Below are 21,545 nucleotides of genomic sequence, written 5' to 3' on the forward strand. Positions count from 1 at the left end.
ATTAATAACTAATTGGATTAGAGTTATTATCTAAATATATTTTGATATCATTAAGATAATAATAAGTATTTATTTAATTCTCTACTTAGTAATTCTATTCCGAATAGGATTCTAATTGATTAATTAAATAATACAACTAGGGTTAGGATTTTAGAGCTGTTATGTAAATATATTTTGATATCATTAAGATAATAATAAGTATTTATTTAATTCGCTACTTAGTAATTCTATTCCGAATAGGATTCTAATTGATTAATTAAATAATACAACTAGGGTTAGGATTTGAGAAGTCTATAAATAGACCCCTCCCCTAGGAATTTCGGCTAACATAGTTCAGAGACTGAGGAATTGTTCCGACATCATCCCGTATAAATTAATTTTTTCTTTACTCTTTCTTTGATCTTGTGTCGTTTCCTTTAGAGACAATCAATTAAGATTGCTATTCATTGGTTGATTAATCGCTTTTCTTTTCTGTTGTGATTATTGTTCGTGATACCCGAATTAAGAGTTGTGGGCACTTCGTTAACAACTGTAGATAGTTCGTTAGAAAAGGTATTTCCCTCTATCCCTCTTTGTATGAAATAACGATTAACAGATCTTGGAAAAGGGAAATAGATAAAATAGATAAAAATTTATTATTCCCTGTGCCTAGGCTTGTCTATTTTCCTTCAGATTTCAGTCAAGGGCATAACGTAGAGGCTTATGAAATAATAAACATGATTGATCCACTATGAGAAAACCACATGGTTATAATGTCATATGTGTGTCTCATATAATACTCACAGATGAATCCTTAGACCCAAAGTTACTATGAGGTCTTGATGAGACACAATATGCTTAGATCATTCGCTTAACGGACCCGTGACTGGGTGCCAAGTATGGGTTAGTTGGGTATGCTCTAAATCATGCTTAGAAACCATAAGTGAAGTGCGGGAATTGTTTCTCTCATACGAGAGAGGAGATATCGCCAACCACTTGATTAGTGAAGCTGAGAAGGGTGTCACCACAATTGAATGAGGCAATCAGAGTTATTGCTCATTCGATCTTACCAGTTCACTTAGAGATGAAGAAATTTTCGAGCACTAGATGAGGGTGACAATGTCGTGCCTCATGTTCGACCTGATATCAATTAAGAAGGATCACATTGAGGTTACTATTAGATTCTCAATCTTTAGATATGAGATATCTATCTAATTTGGATTGTTATAACAACTTGTTAGAGTTCGCTTATAACTTGTGGGACAAAAGTATCTTTTGGGCCCGCTACCAATATTAGGTAGAGCTACAAGATCGCACGCTTAGAAAGTTTGGTTGGAATGCACTTGGGGATAGATTGGAATGTATTTAATAATTATATACATTAAAGTATAAATATATAAGTGATGAATCAGGCTTGAGTGAATTGAAATCTAATTGGATTAAAATTAAATTCAACCCAGGTCTAGTAAACAAATACCAATAGGGGGATTATCTAATAGAAAATTATATTTCAATTGATTGAAGTATAAATCAGATAAATAATATTTATGATATTGAATCTTATAAATAAAAAAATGTATATTTGAATTAGTTGAAATATAAACTAGATTATAGTGTTTATAATATTTGATGTTATAAATATGGAAATCAAACATTATTTTTTCGGTTAAGAATAAAGTTTGATTTAATCTGATATGACAACACATAAATAGACATATAATTATGATATTAGATATACATTTAATTAATTATAATTGAGTTATTATTATCATCTATTCAGAGGAAGGATTAAAGCTAAATTAAATTAATTAAATGGAAGAAATATTATCTTTTTGGAAATTGAAGTTGTAAAAGTTTGAAATTCTCTTCCCCCATCTGTTATATGTATGAGGGTATAGAGAGTTCTCTTTATACTTCCTTATCTCGTTTCAGAGAATCTTGCAGATCCGTTCTACAGTGTAACATAAAATATTCTTGATGCATGAGATCCTAGATATGGGTGCTCGTCAAATAGGCAAGTTCTATCACACAAAGATTCACCCTTCACAACACGTATCTTGAGTTACGAAAAGACCAAAGGTTCAAAGCCCCTACTCTACCTCAGTACAAAGGAGTGGGCAATCCAGAGGCCCATGCACGTCAATATAAAGAATTGATGGATATCTGCGATACCAATGGGGGGATCATATGCATGGTCTTCTCAACGACTCTCAAAAGGCCAACATTCGACTGGTTTCAATGCTTTACTCCAGGATCGATTGACGGATGGGAACAATTAAACAGTGAGTTTTGTGCAAAGTTCGATGGGTGCATTCCTTCGACCGTAGCATACGGGCGAAGATCAGCCACTAAGGGAATACATCAACAAATTCAATCAACTGTGTGTACAAATCATATGTGTCGACCTCAACACTGCCATAAAAGTAGTAATCTGAAACACCACCTGTGAGAGGCTAAGAGAAAATTTAGTCACAAATCGCTCAGGAACTCTCATGGAGCTAATCGACATGCCAAAAAGTTTATGGATTTGGACGATGTCAAGGGAGAGAGAGGAGAGCAATGTTGAAAAATCGAAAGGATGAAAACAAAGGTAAAGAAACTTCACGAGATACGCCTTCTAAAAACAAGCGGAACAACAGGGAGAGACCAACATGCACCACATTAAATGCTCCAAAGAGAGAGATCCTAATATGGATCGAAAAAAGCCCATATAAATGGGACAATAATTATTCAATCGTCAAAGGAGAAGGAAATGTTGGACGAAACTCCAAAGCATACTGTCGATTCCACTGGATCAACGACCATGATACAGAAGACTGTTGGGAGTTATCCAAAGAGATGGAGAAGTTGATAGAAATAGGAAAGCTTGACAAATTCGTCCAACGTCCTCAAGACTCGGATGAAAGCAAGCAAAAGTCTGATCCGAAGAAAAAATCAAAAGGCATCATAAATGTCATAGCAGGCGGACCAGGATACCAACCACCCGTCAAGAAATCCATAACACGAACTAAGAATGATCCCCTTAATCGTCCATTCGTTGAAGCTGGAGAAATTAGCTCTCCACATTATAGCCATGACCATTGAGGGTTGGGACATGAAGCGAGTAATGATCGATACCGGAAGCTCCTACACCGTGATCACTAGAGGAGCATTCGCCAAGTTGAATGTAGATACGACCTTCATCGATATATTGGGCGTAACAGGACATATGATCCAAAACAAAAGGCAAGTCATGCTAGAATGTAAGATAGAAGAAAATGATCAGATCTGGAAAAGTGATTTGGAGTTCTCCATTATGGACGGATAATTGGCGTATAACGTCATCCTGGTTAGACCCTTCATCTTACAAGCAGTAGCATTTATCTGCATCCAAAACCTAGTGGTCTACATTCTCACGAACAAGGGTGGAGTCATGATTAAAGGGAACCAGAAATTAGTACAGGAGATGTAGTCCTCCTTGTTAGCCACACGACCTCAGGAGAAAGAAGGAGAAGAGGACGAACCAATCACTACCGCTCTAGGCGAGACAGAACTACTCCTGATAGCCGCTGGAAATAAAGTCAAGATCTCCAAAGGATTAAAACCTAAAATAAAAGAAGCAGTCACCAGAGTTCTCACCAAATGTGAGTGTCTTTGCATGAGAAAACGAGATCCTGACAGGTGTAAGTTCGAATGTCATCACTCACAAGTTAAATATGTCTGAAGATGCAACTCCACTTGCAAAAAAAAGGTGGAACCATGGACACGAAAGACATGATGTCATTGAAGAGGATATTATGAAGTTAAAAAAGGTGGATGCCATTAAGGAGGTGATATACACCCAATGGTTAGCTAATGTTGTCCTTGTGAAAAAAATCAGGCGGCTCATATTGGATGTATGTTGATTTCACTGATCTCAATAAAGGCTGCCCAAAAGATAACTACTCATTGCCCTGTATTAACATCTTGGTAGATGGAACTGCCGGCTATGAAGTTTTTTCTTTTACAGATGTCAAGTATAGCTATCACCAGATAAGGATGTAGCTAGCGGATCGGGTGAAAACTTCCTTTGTCACCCATCAGGCCACATACTGTTTCAAAGTTATGCCTTTTGGGTTGAAAAATGCAGGAGCAACGTATCGGAGAGTGATAAAAAAAAAGATCTTTGAAAGGAAGAAATGAGACAATTTCTCGATATATTTTGATGACATGATCATTAAGAGTCCTTCCCCGAAAAGACACGCTGAAGACATCAAAGAAATCCTACAAATCATCCAACAATATAATATAAAACCTAATCCTGAAAAGCGCACATTCGTGGCCACCTCTAGAAAATTTCTAATATATGTCATTATCCAGAAAGGAGTAGGCAAAAATCCAGACAAAATAAAAGCGGTATTAGAGATAAAGGCCCTATAGAATATTAGAGAAGTACAAAAGCTAAATGGGCGGATCATTGCCCTAGGGCGGTTGATATCATGTTCTGCCAAAAGATGTCTAGCTTTCTATGAGGTAATCAAGAACCAGAAAACATTTGAGTGGACACTAGCTTGCCAACAAAGCCTTTAAGGGCATAAAACAATTCGTTGATGAACCCACCCTGATGAGCAACCTGTTTCAGGAGAAGATCTATATTTGTACGTCTCTGTCACAGATAATATATGAATGTTATTTATTTGTTTGTGAGAGGCTATTGGCGGAGGAGAAAGAAGGATAAAAGGGATCTCGTACAAATAGAGACGTTGAAATATAAATATTCTCCCAAAATAGATCTGCTCATCAGGGGGGTTCAACAAAGAATTGTTTTATGCCCTCAAAGGCTTGCTAGCAATCTGGTGTCCACTCAAATGTTTTCTGATTCTTGATTACCTCATAGAAAGGTAGACATCTTCTGGCCGAACATGACATGAACCGCCCTAGGGCAATGATCTGCACATTCAACCTTTGTACTTTTCTGATATTATGTGGGGCCTTTATCTCTAATACCGCTTTTATTTTGTCTGGATTTGCGCCTACTCCTTTCTAGCTAATGACATAGCCTAGAAATTTTCCAAAGGTGGCCCTGAACGTGCACTTTTCAGGATTAAGTTTTTCGGCGTATCTTTCTGGGGAAGGACTTTTTAATTATCATGTCATCAATATATACCGAGAAATTGTCTCATTTCTCCTTTCAAAGATCTTGTTCATCATCTTCTGATACGTTGCTCCTGCATTTTTCAACCCAAAAGGCATAACTTTGAAACAATATATGGCCTGATGGGTCACAAAGGAAATTTTGATCCGACCCGTTGGCTCTATCCTTATCTGGTGATAGCTAGACTTGACATTTGTAAAAGAATAAACGTCATACCCGGTGGTTCCATCTACGAAGATGTCACTACAGGGCAAAATGTAGTTATCTTTTGGGTAGGCTTTATTGAGATCAGTGAAATCAACACACATCCGATATGAGCCACTTGATTTTTTCATGAGGACGACATAAGCTAACCATTGGGTGTATATCACCTCCTCAATGGCATCCGCCTTTTTTAACTTCGCAATCTCCTCTTCAATGACTTTCTATCTTTCGGGTCCATGGTTCCGCCTTTTCTATGCAACTGGAGTTACATCTTCAACCATATTTAACTTGTGAGTTATGACATCCGAACTTACACCCGTTAGGATCTTGTTTTCCCATACAAAGACACTCTCACATTCGATGAGAACTCTGGTGATTGCCTCCTTTATTTCAAGTTTTAATTCTTTGGCGATCTTGACTTTCTTTCCAGCGGCTATCAGGAGCAGTTTTGTCTCGCCTAAAGCTATAGTGTTTAGTTCGTCCTCTTCTCCTTCTTTCTCTTGAGGTCGTGTGGCTAATGAGGCGAAGTATGTCTCATGTGCTAGTTTCTGGTTCCCTTTAATCATGACTCCACTCTTGTTCGTGGGAATGTAGACCACTAAATACTAGATGGAGATTAATATTGTTACTTCTCAGAGGAAGGGTCTTCCCAGTATGACGTTATACGCCAATTTTCCATCCAGATAGAGAACTCCAAATCACTTTTCCAGATCTGGTCATTTTCTTCTATTTCACACGAGTTGCCCTTTATTTTGGATCGTATGTCCTATTACGCCCAATATATCTACGAAGGTCATCTCTACTTGTATCAATGGCTTTATGACATCCACCCGCACTCTAATACGCATTACTAAACTCATAACACCAGAGTAGCTCTTCGAGTCATACTCCATAAACTCCCTTAAGAAGTCTCCCAATTGTTTACCCACAACCTCATTCAAAGCCCCAAACGGGAGGTAATTCACCTTTACCCAAATCTCCATCATATTCAATGCTATTAATATATGCATATTGTAATCTTATATTATCATTTGCTTCATGATATCTAGCCTAGCACGAGGCATGTTGTTGTCACCCTTATCTTATGTTCGGACTTTCCGTTATGTCTAAGTGAACTGAGTAGTTCAAATGAGTAATACCTTTATTAGGTGTGGCCATACACTTTCTCAAGTTTCACTAATCAAATGGTTGATGATATTTGTTCTCCAAGGAAAGTAGCAATTCCTCCACTTTACTCATAATCTTCCACATAATTTCAAAGTATACCAAACCACACCTACACTTGGCACCTTTTTATGGACCCGTTAGGCTTACGTCAAATATGTCTAATCTAAGAGCTATAGTAATTCCAGATCTAAGGATTCGCGTGCAAATATTACATAAAATACACTTATGACTCATGATCATGTAGTGTTCTCATTAGCGGAACAATTCAGTACTTCATATCCTTTATGAGTATTTATGCTCTTAATTGACTTCACATATCCATGATAGTAAAACACCATCATTATCCAAACACATACTAGTCTTTAGTTTATCATTGTTCCCACGATTACAACATAAAATTCAAAATAGAATTTTTATGCTTAGATCACACATCTAACGATAAACAAGTATTCTTGGACTAGCAAACAATGTATTGAAGACATACACCAACAAATACAATTGTTGATAGTCTTCATTCTTTGAATGGCTCAAGTTGGGACATGGACATTTTGCGAGATCTCTTATTGAAGAGATTTAAATTTGATAACTAATACTCTTCCGAGTATTAGAACTATTTTAGATAGTTGGTGTTCTATCTGTCGGTTATCAAACATTGACACCATTGTAAGAATTTGAATTGCAACCTTTTGGAACGGTATCTCGAGCTTTAGTCAATCACATGGTTCAAGTTTACTACGCCTTTGTGCGACATCTTTGGAATTTCTCATCAAATTAGAGACCAAAGTGCACTTACTAATTATTTTTAGAGCAAATTATTAGAAGCACTCGCTTTTCCATATCAAATAGAGGACATTTCATATACAGTAAAACCTCTATATAGGAATACTCTATATAGGAGTAACCTCTATTTTGTTATAAAAAAACTCGGTCCCAACTTAGGCCCGGTTCAAGTCTCACCTTTAGAAACTATGCTTCTATATAGGAATATATATTAAGAATTCAAACTAAATTATAAAATATTAAAAAAAAAAAACTATTGAAATTATCTATGAGTGGGAAACACCCTATTATTATTTATGAAATATATTATTGATTGATTTGTATTAGGCATAATTATAGGGCTTGATTATAGGCATAATTATAAGGCTTGATTTTGTAAACTTAGGCATAATTATAAGGCTTAATTTTGTAAACTTTTGGGTATTGATTATAGACATAATTATAGACATAATTATACCAACCTCTATTTAGTAATAACCTCCCAATTGTTATATAAATAGTCTGGTCCCAAGGGTATTTCTATATAAAGGTTTTACTGTATTTGACACGTGTAATATGGACCCACAATTATTATAAGACCCTATTTTTTTTTACTGAAATTAAATTAACTTAACTTAATTGAATTGCACGAAATAATTATAATTATAATAAATTATATATATAATGATATATTTTATATATAAATAATTATAATTACAATAAATAATGATAAATTATATATATAATGCTAAATGATATATTAGATATAAAAATTATATATATAATAAATAATAAATTATATATAAATAATTATAATTATAATAAATAATGATGAATTATATATAAATAATATTAAATTATAATAAGTAAATAACTATTTATATATATATAATTATAATTATAATAAATAATGATGAATTATATATAAATAATATTAAATTATAAATTATATAGATAATTATAATTTTAACAAGTAATGATGAATATAAATAATATTAAATTATAAATTATAATAAATAATAATAAATTATATATAAATAGTTATAATTATAATAAATAATGATAATTTCTGAAATTAAATTAACTGAATGTTGCTGAATTGAACTGAACTTACTTATGCTGAATTTAATTCAAATATGAGAGTCACCATACACGTTTCCAAATTATCAAACAAGCTAATTTTAATTATTAGCTCACCATACATGTTTCCAAATGTAAATTGAAAATATTCTGAGTGACATAGAAGACCGGATGCTTAATATAAGAACTCCATTTTTAGGCTCTATGAAGCAATTGTAATGCTAAAATTCGGAGGAATAATTAACAATGACGGAAGCAAACTCAAAACACATGAAATTATTCGAACCCCTTCATTCTTCTCCAACCGTGTGGTAATGCTGCTATTTCCTAACTGCTTGAAAGCTCGGTTTTGGGTGGATTTTGCACAACTCAAGCTCCCTGGAACCCCTATTGGCTAAAGCTCCTAGAGGCAGAGAATTTAAACAGGTTCAAGAATTCTGGTGCTAATCAAGTCTGATTCTCAAACTTTGGTTTGTCCATTCATAAAGCTTTCAACCGACTCAAGGATTCTGGTGCTAATCAAGTCTGATTCCCAAACTTTAGTGTCATTCATAAAAATGAAGAGATCGATTCTCTTTTTGATTTATATTTCACTCCTTAATGAGCTAGATAGCTGTTCTGTGTTTTATGTTAAACAATCAACGATGCTTTATTGCCAAGCGGCCAATTCTTTGGCCTGACAGCAGGGAATGGGTTTTTTAATCCCCCTTATTGCTTTAAACTCATTCTTCTCCAACCGTGTGGTATCCACCTTCGCCAATATAGATTAAATTGATTTATAATGCTGCTATTTCCTAACTGCTTGAAAGCTCGGTTTTGGGTGGATTTTGGACCACTCAAGCTCCCAGGAACCCCTATTGGCTAAAGCTCCTAGAGGCAGAGAATTTAAACAGGTTCAAGAATTCTGGTGCTAATCGAGTCTGATTCTCAAACTTTGGTTTGTCAGTTCATAAAGCTTTCAACCGACTCAAGGATTCTGGTGCTAATCAAGTCTGATTCCCAAACTATAGTTCTGGTGCTAATCAAGTCTGATTCCCAAACTATAGTGTTATTCATAAAAATGAAGAGATCCATTCTCTTTTTGATTTATATTTCACTCTTTAATGAGCTAGATAGCTGTTCTGTGTTTTACGTTAAACAATCAACGATGCTTTATTGTCAAGCGGCCAATTCTTTGGCCTGACAGCAGGGAATGGGTTTTTTAATCCCCCTTACTGCTTTAAACTCATTCTTAATGAGGTTCACTTTGGCTTTCAGAAAAAAAAAGTTTGCTACTTGATTTCTCAAGTCTCTCAACCGGATTCAATAGTCCATTTCAATATTATAAGAAAATGGATACATCTTTCTTCCAACACAATCATAATCAGCATTGTTCTCCACTTCCTTCGATGCAACTGTTAAGCATATCATATAATTGTAACAATGAGTGAGGATTATCATTACCTTGTGGACTATTGCACTAATTGTAACAATGAACATGATGAAAAGCATATCATATAAACCCTAAACTCAAGACTCCTCACAAGTTAATTTCTTAAAAACTTTTTATTGACTACTTTAGTAGTGTCCAACTGCAGTAGCCTTTTATAATGACTTCCAGTATTATTAGTCTTTAATCTACTGTTAAAACAATTGTATCAAACTGCTCAGTAGATTTGCATTAACATATCATTGAAGAATCTCATATGTCCAGACATATTTCAGCAAACATCATCACGGCAGCAATTAATATTCCTATAGTGAAATTTCAGAAACTTTTGATCCCAAGTATAAATCAAGAATGAAAACTTCGATTCAATTTGAACTCAGAGTAATTCCATGGAAGGAATATGGCAGACGATCAACAAAGCATCAGATTCAGACCGCCCGTCTGCATTTTCTCATCATTGTACAGTTCAAAAATCTCCAAATAAACAAATCAAGTACCAAAATTAAACTCACAAAAAGATCTAAAATTAAAAACTAAAAAGTTTCGCAGAAGGTATCAGATAATAAGCGGAGTTGTAGTCCACATCTAATTCAGACTGTAGGATAAGAATTTTCTTCATCATTTACCTTCGACTTCAAAACATCATAAGGCTTTTCCAACTAAACATGAAATTAGATCGGAAAAAAAACTTTGTAAACAGCATCAGATAATAAGCGGAGTTCGTAGTCAACACAAAAAATTCAGTGTGTAGGATAAGAACATATTCATCACTTGCCATTTCAAATCAAATCGAAAATACTGAATATCTGTAATCGAAGAACTTTAAAAAATCAAATAAGAATTTCGGTACGTTTATTTGACACCAAGGCAACAAGAAAGATGCAATGGGCTGGTAGCCAACCATTACGATATTCGCATCCGTTATAACTCCTCCAGCATTGAAATTGCAGTAACAGAAGTGGGTAAAACAGATGCAAAACAAAACAGGAAACAAAATCAAGAGGAAGACGTGGATTTGATGAAAAGAAAACTAGATCTGGGAGGAGATAAAACCTGAATCGACCGATGATGGCTGGATTAGCAGGGGATGGTGGCTTTAAATAGGAGAGAGAGTAATTCCATAAACTAGGGTTTCGCCGCAAGGCGATGGATGTGAAGACTCGCTCACTCCTTTAATGGATCGAGACTTATAAAGTGATATGTTCATTTTGCATAGCAAAGCCCAGCCCATTCTAGAACCAATTATTTTTTGGGAAAATTACACAGAAATTCATCTTTTAAAAAACTATTTACAACTATGTCAAGTTATAATTTTAAATTAGGTAAACCTAGTAAAATCAGTACTTTTAATATATTTTAAAGATTAAAATTCATAAATTAGAAGTCTAGAATATATTTTCTAGGATTTATGATTTATAAATTGGAGTCTAGAATTTTTAAATTATGATGTACATTTATAATATATAAAGAATAATGACATATAAAGAATTAAGTTTGATGATATGACTTAGTTGTAATTTTGTACTAAATTATGATATTTATGTATTTGACCCATATTTTTTTTTTTTTTAAAAAAACTACACAGAAATTCATCTTTTAAAAACTATTTACAACTATATCAAGTGATAATTTTAAATTATATTAAACTAATAAAATCAGTACTTTTAATATATTTTAAGTATTCGAATTTATAAATTAGAAATCTAGAACATATTTTCCAGGGTTTATAATTTATGAATTTGAGTTTAGAATTTTTAAATTATGGGGTAAAATCATAATATATAAAGAATAATGATATATTAAGAATTAAATTTGGTAATATATCTTAGTTGTAATTTTGTATTTAATTATGATATTCATATATTTGACCCTTTATATTTTAAAGAACGAAGATTAGAATTGTTACATAATACAAAAATACATTTATAGTGGTCAGCAGTTCAAAATATATTTCTCAGAGTTAAAAGTATTTTATGTCTAAATTTATTTTTAAATTTTAAAAAATAAAGTAAAATATTTTATTTTTGAACCGATTGGAAGAGCAACTATTTGAGGAGTTAGGTCGAAGAAAGTCTACCTTTCAACCAGAGAACACGAAAGATATTTCCAACCCTACTTTAAAGGAGGAAGAAAGAATCTCAAAAATAATGGTGAGCATGACCTCGAAGTTCACGATCTCAAGGACAATGCAATAGAGGAGCCCTATACAACTTGGAAGTCTATGATAAACCCTAACGCGATGCTATATTATCAAAAATACAAGAGACTTAAGTCCATATGGAAGAAGTTCAACCGCAATTACAATAGGAGAACTAATAGTTATGGGTCTATCTAACGAAAAACAAAACATCCTTCCCCAAGCACGAGAAAAGAAGGTTAAGAGATAAGCCTAAGAGCCCCGTCTAACGTATTAGTAGCGATACCTACCTGAGAAGGAGAGCACTTGATGGAGAAAAGACAAAGAGATCTTAGATGACACCAGTCCTAGAGACAACACTGATATTAAGCATATTAAGCATATTTACCGTGTAGGCAATAAAGATACTATGGGTTGGAAAACTCATATTAAGCATATTTACCGTGTAGGCAACAAAGATACTAGTTTTCTTTCTTTTGTTTTTGGGGTTCTTGACTCTCCCATTTAACCATTTTTTTTTCAGGCAGCCCAACACCTCATAGATGTAAATTCGGAATCCGTCCGTCAATGTTATCAAACGAGCTAAAAACCAATAAGCACAAGTATTTAATGACGTTATCAAATAACTCCAAAAATATACGAAGCTATCAAAGCCAGTTAACACTGCCCATTAAAAAAATTCAATTCCAGGTTCACCTATGTATATGTACAGGGGAAAAATTTCCTCAAATATAAATTTCTCCCTCTAACGTACAAAATCTGCATACAAAAGGACCAAAAAAGAAAAGAAATGGGGAGTTCTATACACTACTCAGTCTCCATCTTCTTGCTCTCTCTTAAGATCAGCAGGAGGTAAAAAGCAATCCATCGACAACCCGCAAATGTTAAAATCAGCTTCTTCAATTCTCCATGTTTCTTCAATCATCCTCTTATGGTTATGTGCTTGTCCATACCTATATAATGTGGCTACGGTTTTTCCAAAATGTGCTATATTGATCCCATCTACGTATCTATAATCACCAATTTCTGATTCCATACTTGTTTCCCAGAAGACAATATCATTTCCTTTTATAGGCTTCATTTTCACTAGTTTTGTATCTTCAAATTTGACTAGTAACCCTGTTCTCTGGCTGAAGTATCCCCATATTGTATGGTGAAGTATTTCTGTATTGCGTGAACATTGAGATTTGAGGACATTAATGTCTGTATCTAGCTTTAGTACAAAACATTCTTCGTTTTTCACATTCCTTTCTCCTATGCAATTTGCTTCTAAGAATAAGTTGGCTGTGCATCTTGGATCCAATCCCTGCCAATCATCACACAATTAAAATTAGATGAAAATTCACTGGTATCGTATAGGGTTATCCATTTCTAACACGACAACATGATTTACAAGAGATAATCTACTTGACACAATTCATTAGACACTACTATATTATTGAGATAAAATATAAAATTAGCCATATGATTATTGGAGAAGAACAACTTTAGCATACACGTCTAGAAAGTGTAATTCCAAACCTCATTCAGGGAAGTGTCTTTTCCATGTGAAATTTCATCTTCCATAAATGATGCTTAAAATTGCACCGAAAAAATAAAAGTTAGGCCAAATTCATTTCAATCAACTCTACAATAATCATAGAACTAAATTTGTACCTTATCTCATTATCATTTTTGTGTCATTCATATTATATAATCATGTAATACATAACACGATTACAATATAATAACATGATAACATAATTTGATGTCCCTAGCAAGTATTTTTTAGGGGTATGGCTTGAAAATAGTATTGAAATGTTCATTGCTAATGTAAGAAAGTGACTGAACCAAAGCCAACTTGTTTCTCTTATATTCATAGTGACTATGAGCAGTCATGTTGATGATCTTAACTATTCATTGGGTTAAATCTCTGCTTTTGATTTTGATTTGAATAATTAAGCTTTATCAACATAGAGTACCTTGTTCACTTTGAACTTAAGACTTTGCTTGGGGGATTGAGAGATATGAAGAACAGAAGAAGTGGTTTTGAAAGTAATTAAGGTGTTTTAAAGAATGGTAATGGAATTGAATAAAAAAATTACAACTTTCTTCACCCAATATTTTTGAAGGGTTGTAAAGTAGTACCTATTATATTTCAGAACAAATAAGATTAAAATCTTACTTTAAACCTCTACATTTTAGGGAAAATATTGTGTTCTTATGCATCTACAAAAACAATTCTAGTGGTTTATAAAAAATCCCCAATTGCTCCATCTACATTCTCCCAAGCAAACAATTTTAAATTCGAACCAAAAGCAGAGCAAACGCATATGAAATAGAACAATATCGGGAAATCATATATATTATATAAATTACTTGGAAAAAGCGTCTCAAGGGACGAGGAGGGCCTCTATTGGCATGAGAAGGTTGAGAAGAAGACTGATTCCAAGCAGTTTTTCCATCACTACCTGCACTAACTTTGTAACCAGCAACAACTAGTTCAAGATACCATAGATCTGGATTTTTCTGCCATAGCACAAACCCTCCTACTTCTGGATTCCCACAAGTCCTCACACTATGTCCATCTTCTTCCATTTCTGACCCTACCATTTTCACCTGCCCTACAGCATACATACTAGTCAATGAATTCAACGCCGCCGGTCCTCCCGTCGCCGCCACAAATTGTTGCACAATGTACTTCGCCGTCGAAGATTCCTGTTCATCAATCACCGTTTATTAACTCAACCGATTGATAAATATAAATACATTATTTGATTAAAATCAATGAGTCGATATCTGATACATACAATTGAACAATTTCGGATTGGGCGAGTGACGGGATGACCAGGATGAACTTGATAAGGGATGAGAGGAGAACCAACGAGTTTGAGCAATGCGATAAACTCGTTTTTGGATTTAGCTTGAAGATGAGAAGATTTATTATCAGTAGATTGGGCACTCATCAAGGAACGCAAATTGGCCCATCTTGAAGCGCCATTGGTGCCCATATTGGTGAACATTTCTTCGGGGATGGGAACCTCCAAAACGGTCTCAAGGCCATTTTCTCGATCAAAATTGGGGCAAAGTTTTCTCATAATCGAACAATAACGAAAGAGAAAGCGAGAAAGAGGAACGAGAGGAAAGGGTAAAAAGGAATTAGCCTCTCCCTCGAACGTTCTTCTTTCTCACTGAAACTTGGATTGGAGGGAGACGAAACGAAATTGAAAAATGAAAGAAATGAAAGAGAGAAAGAAAGGTTTTGTTATGATTGTGAAGGGTAATCCTTGCGCGTAGCTGCCGTACGTGTTTCCACGATTTTACCGGCTTTTTTTCTGTTGAATTATGGGCTCCTTTTTTAGCAGTTATGCAGCCACCTAATTGATGGCAGATACTCCTTTTTCCTTTTTTCTTTTTTATTTTACATTCTACCCTAATCAATCAATTTAAAATAATGATGGTATCCGCCCGAGTCGGGTTGGGTCAAATTGGGTCAAGGTTAATTTCGACGGCTCTTGCAAGGGAAACCCGGGGCCTGCATCTGCGGAAGATTTAATCCAAGATAACCAAGGCAGGTGGTTACGCGGATTTGGGGTAAACATTGGTTTTTGCACGGTTACATTGGGTGATCTCTGGGGCCTCTACTTCAGATTATGCTTAGCCTAGGATAAGGGATCCAGAATATCAAAATAGAGTTGGACTCGGCGACTATACTGCATTTGGTGACTGGTGTGACGAAGCTTCACCACCCATTCGTTGGTTACTAACCCGCTGTTAAGAGCTACGGGGTCGAGATTGATCCGTGGAGTTTTTGCATAACTATAGAGAAGGAAATCAAGCTGCAGACTGGTTGACGAACTTCGCAAATTCTTGTTCTATGGACTATCATGAGTTTGATGCGCCTCATCCTATCGTCAGATAGTAGAGGATTTATGCTTAGTCGGGTTATCCGATCTTAGTTTCCTAGTTTCTTTTCTTTTTTAGTTTTTGTTTCTACGCTTTGCGTCTTTCTCATTTACCAAAAAAAATCAATTTAAAATTTTATTTTGAACGGTAAAAATAGTTGTGTAATATATATAAAAAAACTTATCATTATTGAAATAAAAGATTAAGAGCTCATTGCACCAAAATGAAGGGACTTCACAATGTTTATTACCATGTTAATTTAAAGTAGGATGACAATGGGTATGAATTTCGTGGATGCCTGACACTGTCCGATTCTAATAAGACTATATGAATCTGGTATAAAAAAGTTATATATGAGAATAAGATTTTTAGAAGTGCTTGTGATAGATATGAGACGGGAATAAAATTATCCTCGAATATCCACTACTTGCCATGTAGGTGGATGTTTGAGGAAAAGTAGCAATTTCAAGTTTTGCATATTTTCCCTAAACTTCATGTATATAGTATATATATTATTAAGGATAAGGATATCACATTACATGTGGCTATTATACCCATTGTTATTCCTAAATTAGAGAAGGAATAAAGTCCAAATTCGCCCCTAATATTTTTAGAAAAGTGTATATATGCCCCTAACGTAAAAGAAATAGTAAAATTTATCATTAACGTTTCCAACTTGAAATAATGTTAGGTCTAGATAACCATACATGAAACAATTTTAAACCAAGGTACAAATAGAATCAATAAATGAGACTCTTATCTGGATCCAAAGGTGGAGCCACGAGGATGTCGATGCTGTTGAAACACCTTTCCACATGATTTTGATTTGACAAAATTGTTTAAGTAAAATTAAACTATATTCTACACACACTAAGTTTAAATGCTTTAAATTTATTATACTAATGTGTTTGTTCAATGTTGAGTTAAAATTGTTTATAAGACATAAAGAATAAAAAGCCCAAGGCCCATACGGAAGTCAAGGCCCAAGTCAAACAGATCAAGACAACTCAGTCCGCGTGTGCAAAACGCTGTCGTTATGATCAAAACGCAACTCAGCAAGAGAAGGATCTAGAAGACCTTCGTTGAACAACTTCGGAGTGAAGCCGCTGAGTTGAATCGACAAAGAGTACAAGACAGCAGCTGAGCAAGAACAACTTCCAGACAAAGTGTTTCCACTTTGGGTAAAGTTCAGAAGAAACAGAATGCTGTCTAGTTGACCTTACCATAAATGGAGAGACATTCTGCCGAGCTGACTAAAAGCTGCTCAACACTGGCCGAGGACAGAAGATACTCAAATCTGATTGGCCGAGAGCTCTGAGCAAAACTGAGTGACAACGACAGGAAGCCGTTTCCCTCCAACGGTCATTTCGAAATTCAAAATGACCGATGTCTCAGACGTCTCTATAAATAGAGCCCTTCAGTTGCTTCATTCTACACAGAACTTTTATTAAGCCATTACGCTGACCAAAATTCTACTCAAGTTCTGTGAAGAAAAGCAAAGCAAATTCTTACACCAAATTCTATATCATTTGTGTAAAAGTCTAGAGTGATTATTCAATCATCTAAAGTGTCTTAGCAATTGTTGTTTAGGACAAATCTTTATCATTTCTAGAGATTAGAAAGGAGAGGCTGAGTATTCGGTTATAGTACTCAGCGAGAGATTAGGAGTGAGTAGAGGTATAGAGGAAGGTACTCTTGTTATACTCAGCTTCTAAGTTGTAAAAGGTTTGATGCTCTACTGTTAAAGAGCTCAGTAGAGAATTCGAAATCTCGGAATGTGTTCCGGGGACAGGACGTAGGCTTGGAGGCCGAACCTGGATAAATCTGCTGAGTAATATCTTTCTAACCTTAAACTCCTTAATATATATATATTGCTTGCTTAAACAAAACTGACCAAGTAAAGAGGTCACGCTGAGTTGTGTATATTGAGTATCTGAGTTCAGGAATAGACTCAAAGTGATATCTCCTGACTCAACGAAAGAAGCTGACTTAGTCACCAGTTGACTAAGCTAGTGTCTTATTGACTCAGCGCGCTGTGTAATCCTTTTCAAAGAAAAAGAAGTCAGCCTTAACGTACTTAAATTTTAAACAGTTCCTATCCCCCCCCCCCTTAGAACTAACTTGTTACGTTATAAGGGACCAACAAGTGGTATCAGAGCTTAAAAGCTCACTGTTAAAGGTTTAACTACCTTGAGCTGATCCCCACTATGGCTGAAAACAGCACTCGGTTTCTCCCAGGAAACCAAACAACTCAGATCTTACCTGAGGGGCTGTCCATTACTCGGCCTCCCCTATTCTTTGGGTCTAACTATACCTTTTGGAAGAATAGGATGAAAAACTTTATTCAGGCAACAAACATGAGTGCATGGCTTTCAATAGTCCAAGGCCCGTTTGTTCCTGTTGAAGTTGTGGCTGGCCAAACAGTTGTCAAAGCTGAGGCCAAATGGACAGAGGATGATCTCAAGAAGCTACAAAATCACGCTTCGGCTATAAATATGCTTCATTGTGCGCTTGATGCTGTAGAATATAATAAGATATCAGGTTGTGAGTCGGCGCAAGAGATCTGGAAGAAGCTAGAAGTCACCTACGAAGGAACCAACAAAGTAAAGGAGTCCAAGGTGAACCAGCAGATGAGACTATACGAGCTGTTCGAGATGAACGATGATGAGGGAATCTCTGACATGAATGCAAGGTTTACAAACATCATCAACGATCTCAAGAGACTTGGGAAGATCTTCACTGAGGAAGAACAATTCAAGAAGATTCTCAGGAGTCTTCCTAAAAACTGGCAAGCAAAGAAGACTGCTGTTGAGGAAGCTCAAGACTTAACCACCTACAAATATGATGAACTCATCGGCTCATTGCTGACCCATGAAATCTCAATGAAGAATTTCGAGGTGAAGGAAAAGTCTGAAGACAAGAAGCAAAAATCTCTTGTCATGAAAGCTAACTCCACTGATGGGAGCTCAACAGATAATGAGGAGATGGCTATGTTCACCAGGAAGATGAAGAGGCTGTTCAGAAAGAATGACAAATATTCTAAGAAGCCTTACAGAAAGTTTGATAAGTATAAAGTTGAGTCCAGCGACAGCAAATGCAAGAAGGACAACTCAAAGCCCATTACATGCTTTGAATGTCATCAAACTGGCCATATCAAGTCAAGCTGCCCCACGCTGAGGAAAGAAAGGAAGAATGGCAAAAAGGCAATGGTGGCAACGTGGAGCGATAGCGATGAGTCTTCATCATCAGAAGCTGATGCCACTGAGTCAGCAAAGATTTGTTTTATGGCTGACGAACTTGCTGAGCCGTGCATCTCTAAGCATGCTGACCCCTCCATTGCATCTGACGATGAGGAGCAATCAAATGAGGTAATATCACTTCCCCAGCTCAGAAATGAAATGGTAAATGCCCTGAGTGGCCTCTACACACTTGTCAAAAAGTGTAATAAGAAAGTTAGAGCACTCAGCAGGCGTTGTGACGAGGTTGAAGAGGTCAAGCTGAGTGACCTCAGATTCCTTCTTCAGGACAACTCAACTTTGCATGATAACATGGAAATCATACATAAGTCTGTCTCTGAAGTCCAATCAGATTCTAAGAAACTGAGAAAGGACGTCACAACTATCCAGAACCAACTAAAGGTTCCAAACAAAAGAAATATTCCTCTGAATACTCAGTACCGAGGTACTGGTCAGCAGAGATGGAATCCTCAGTGGAATGTCCAGTGTGACTTCTGTGGGAAAAAAGGACACACCACAAAGGTGTGCTGGCACGCTCAGCACTGGGGTGCTGACCAGTCAGTGAGAAATCCTAAACGGAAGGTCAGTGGTGACTTCTGTGGAAAGAATGGCCATACTGTTCAAGTATGTCGCCATAAAATAAAATATGATGCTTTACCTATTGAACCTAACAAGCAAGGACCCAAAAAGAATTGGGTACCTAAGAGTAACTAGTTACATTGCAGGTAAGCCTGAGATGTGCCGATAAGTCAAAGATGTGGTATATTGACAGCGCATACTCAAGGCATATGACTGGTGATGAAACTCAGTTCATCACATTCGAGCGTAAACGAGGAGGAAGCGTAAGTTTTGGAGACAACAAAAAGGGTAAGATAGTAGGGTCAGGAACCGTTGGAGGTAATCCTACTATTGAGTCAGTCTCCCTAGTCAGCGGACTCAAATATAACTTACTCAGCGTAGCTCAGCTATGTGATAATGGGAGAAAAGTTATATTTGATGACACTGGATGTAAAATATACGAGGGCAAAACTAATGAGTTAATTCTAACTGCCCCTCGCATTGATATTGTCTTCATGCTGAACTTGGAGAAAAAGTTTTCAAAAACTGTATGCTTAGTTTCAAAGGAAGAAAATTCCTGGCTATGGTACAGGAGACTTGGTCATGTAAGCATGGACCTCCTGGCCAAATTAGCAAGAAAGCAATTGGTTGAGGGACTGCCAGAACTTAAATTTGAAAAAGATCAACTATGACACGCTTGCCAAGCTGGAAAACAAACCAAACAATCTTTTCATAGTAAAAATATTGTCTCAACTAAGCGTCCGTTAGAGTTACTACACTTGGATCTCTTCGGTCCAGTCCAGCCGCTGAGTCTGGGTGGAAGAAGATTTTCCTTGGTCATTATAGATGACTTCTCTCGGTACACTTGGGTCATCTTGCTGAGTAGCAAGGATGAGACCTTTGAGACATTTTCAAATTTGGTTAGAAAACTTGAAAATGATAACGACGTAAAATTGGCTCACATCCGAAGTGATAATGGTGGAGAATTCAAAAACCAACAGTTTGTTGAATTCTGTGAAACCATCGGCATTGACCATAATTTTTCTGCTCCTAGGACGCCTCAACAAAATGGGGTTGTTGAAAGGAAGAACAGAACCTTGGTTGAAATAGCCAGGACAATGCTGAGTGAGCATAGGCTTCCAAAGTACTTTTGGGGAGAAGCTGTTAACACATCGTGCTATATTCTTAATAGGGCTCTTGTTAGACCTATACTAAAGAAAACCCCCTACGAACTTTGGAAAGGACGAAAGCCCAACATTGGATACTTTCGTGCCTTTGGCTGTAAATATTTTAAACACCAAAGATAGCCTAGCTAAGTTTGACTCAAAAGCTGATGAAGCTATCTTTTTAGGCTACTCAACAAACAGCAAAGCATACAGAGTTTTTAATAAACGAACTCAAGTTTTAGAAGAGTCAGTACATGTTGAGTTCGACGAAACTAACCCTGCAGGAAGATATCTGCCGCTGACCGAGGATGATCCACACTCAGTACCCGCTGATCAAGATACAGCCGCTGAGTCATTCCCTCAAAGGCTGACCAAAGGTAAAAGTGAACCAAATATAGTTTTCACTGATCAGTCTTCACCTGCAGAGATTGTTGAAACACAGACAGCATAAGACATGAATCTACCAAAGGAGATAAGGATACCAAGAGGACACTCAGAGAGTGCTATTCTTGATGCCGCTGAGAATACCCTGATGACAAGAAACCAACTCAGGAGATACCTCAGCAATGTAGCATTCGTCTCAGTTCAGGAACCTAAGAACTTCGCTGATGCTGAGGAAGATGAATTCTGGATGAGCGCAATGCAAGAGGAACTTGACCAATTCAGAAGAAACGATGTATGGGAGCTAGTGCCACATCCAAGGAGTCAGAAGACCATTGGAACAAGATGGGTCTTCCGCAACAAGCTGGATGAGCAAGGAAACGTAGTCAGGAACAAAGCAAGGCTTGTAGCTCAGGGCTACAGTCAGCAAGAAGGTATTGACTACGGTGAG

General features: G+C 36.1%; 1 protein-coding gene, 1 long non-coding RNA gene and 2 other non-coding genes across 4 annotated transcripts; all 4 read right to left on the reverse strand.

Annotated features, from left to right (window-relative positions):
* Window positions 1-9,601: 9,601 nt before the first annotated feature.
* LOC136201440 (uncharacterized) lies at window positions 9,602-10,876 on the reverse strand. Its single transcript, XR_010673839.1, has 2 exons — window positions 10,785-10,876; window positions 9,602-9,696 (listed from the first exon to the last, which is right to left on the reverse strand). It is a non-coding gene; the product is annotated as an uncharacterized lncRNA (long non-coding RNA).
* Window positions 10,280-10,361, reverse strand: LOC136201797 (small nucleolar RNA R16). Its single transcript, XR_010674136.1, has one exon. It is a non-coding gene; the product is annotated as a small nucleolar RNA R16 (small nucleolar RNA).
* LOC136201796 (small nucleolar RNA R16) lies at window positions 10,427-10,510 on the reverse strand. Its single transcript, XR_010674135.1, has one exon. It is a non-coding gene; the product is annotated as a small nucleolar RNA R16 (small nucleolar RNA).
* A 1,595-nt stretch (window positions 10,877-12,471) lies between the features above and the next one.
* LOC136201515 (uncharacterized) lies at window positions 12,472-15,159 on the reverse strand. Its single transcript, XM_065992197.1, has 3 exons — window positions 14,658-15,159; window positions 14,227-14,565; window positions 12,472-13,174 (listed from the first exon to the last, which is right to left on the reverse strand). Exons 1-3 carry the CDS (start codon window positions 14,943-14,945, stop codon window positions 12,680-12,682), a joined length of 1,122 nt encoding a protein of 373 aa, XP_065848269.1. The 5' UTR covers window positions 14,946-15,159; the 3' UTR covers window positions 12,472-12,679.
* Window positions 15,160-21,545: the final 6,386 nt, after the last annotated feature.

The sequence above is a fragment of the Euphorbia lathyris genome, chromosome 7 (assembly GCF_963576675.1).
Source record: "Euphorbia lathyris chromosome 7, ddEupLath1.1, whole genome shotgun sequence".
Taxonomy (NCBI): domain Eukaryota; kingdom Viridiplantae; phylum Streptophyta; class Magnoliopsida; order Malpighiales; family Euphorbiaceae; genus Euphorbia; species Euphorbia lathyris.

Coding starts and splice junctions, on each gene's coding strand:
- LOC136201515 (XM_065992197.1), bottom strand. CDS start 14,945: ATGAGAAAACTTTGCCCCAATTTTGATCGAGAAAATGGCCTTGAGACC. Junction 14,566..14,657: donor CAATCCGAAATTGTTCAATT/GTATGTATCAGA, acceptor ATTGATGAACAG/GAATCTTCGACGGCGAAGTA. Junction 13,175..14,226: donor CCTTGAGACGCTTTTTCCAA/GTAATTTATATA, acceptor GATGATTGGCAG/GGATTGGATCCAAGATGCAC.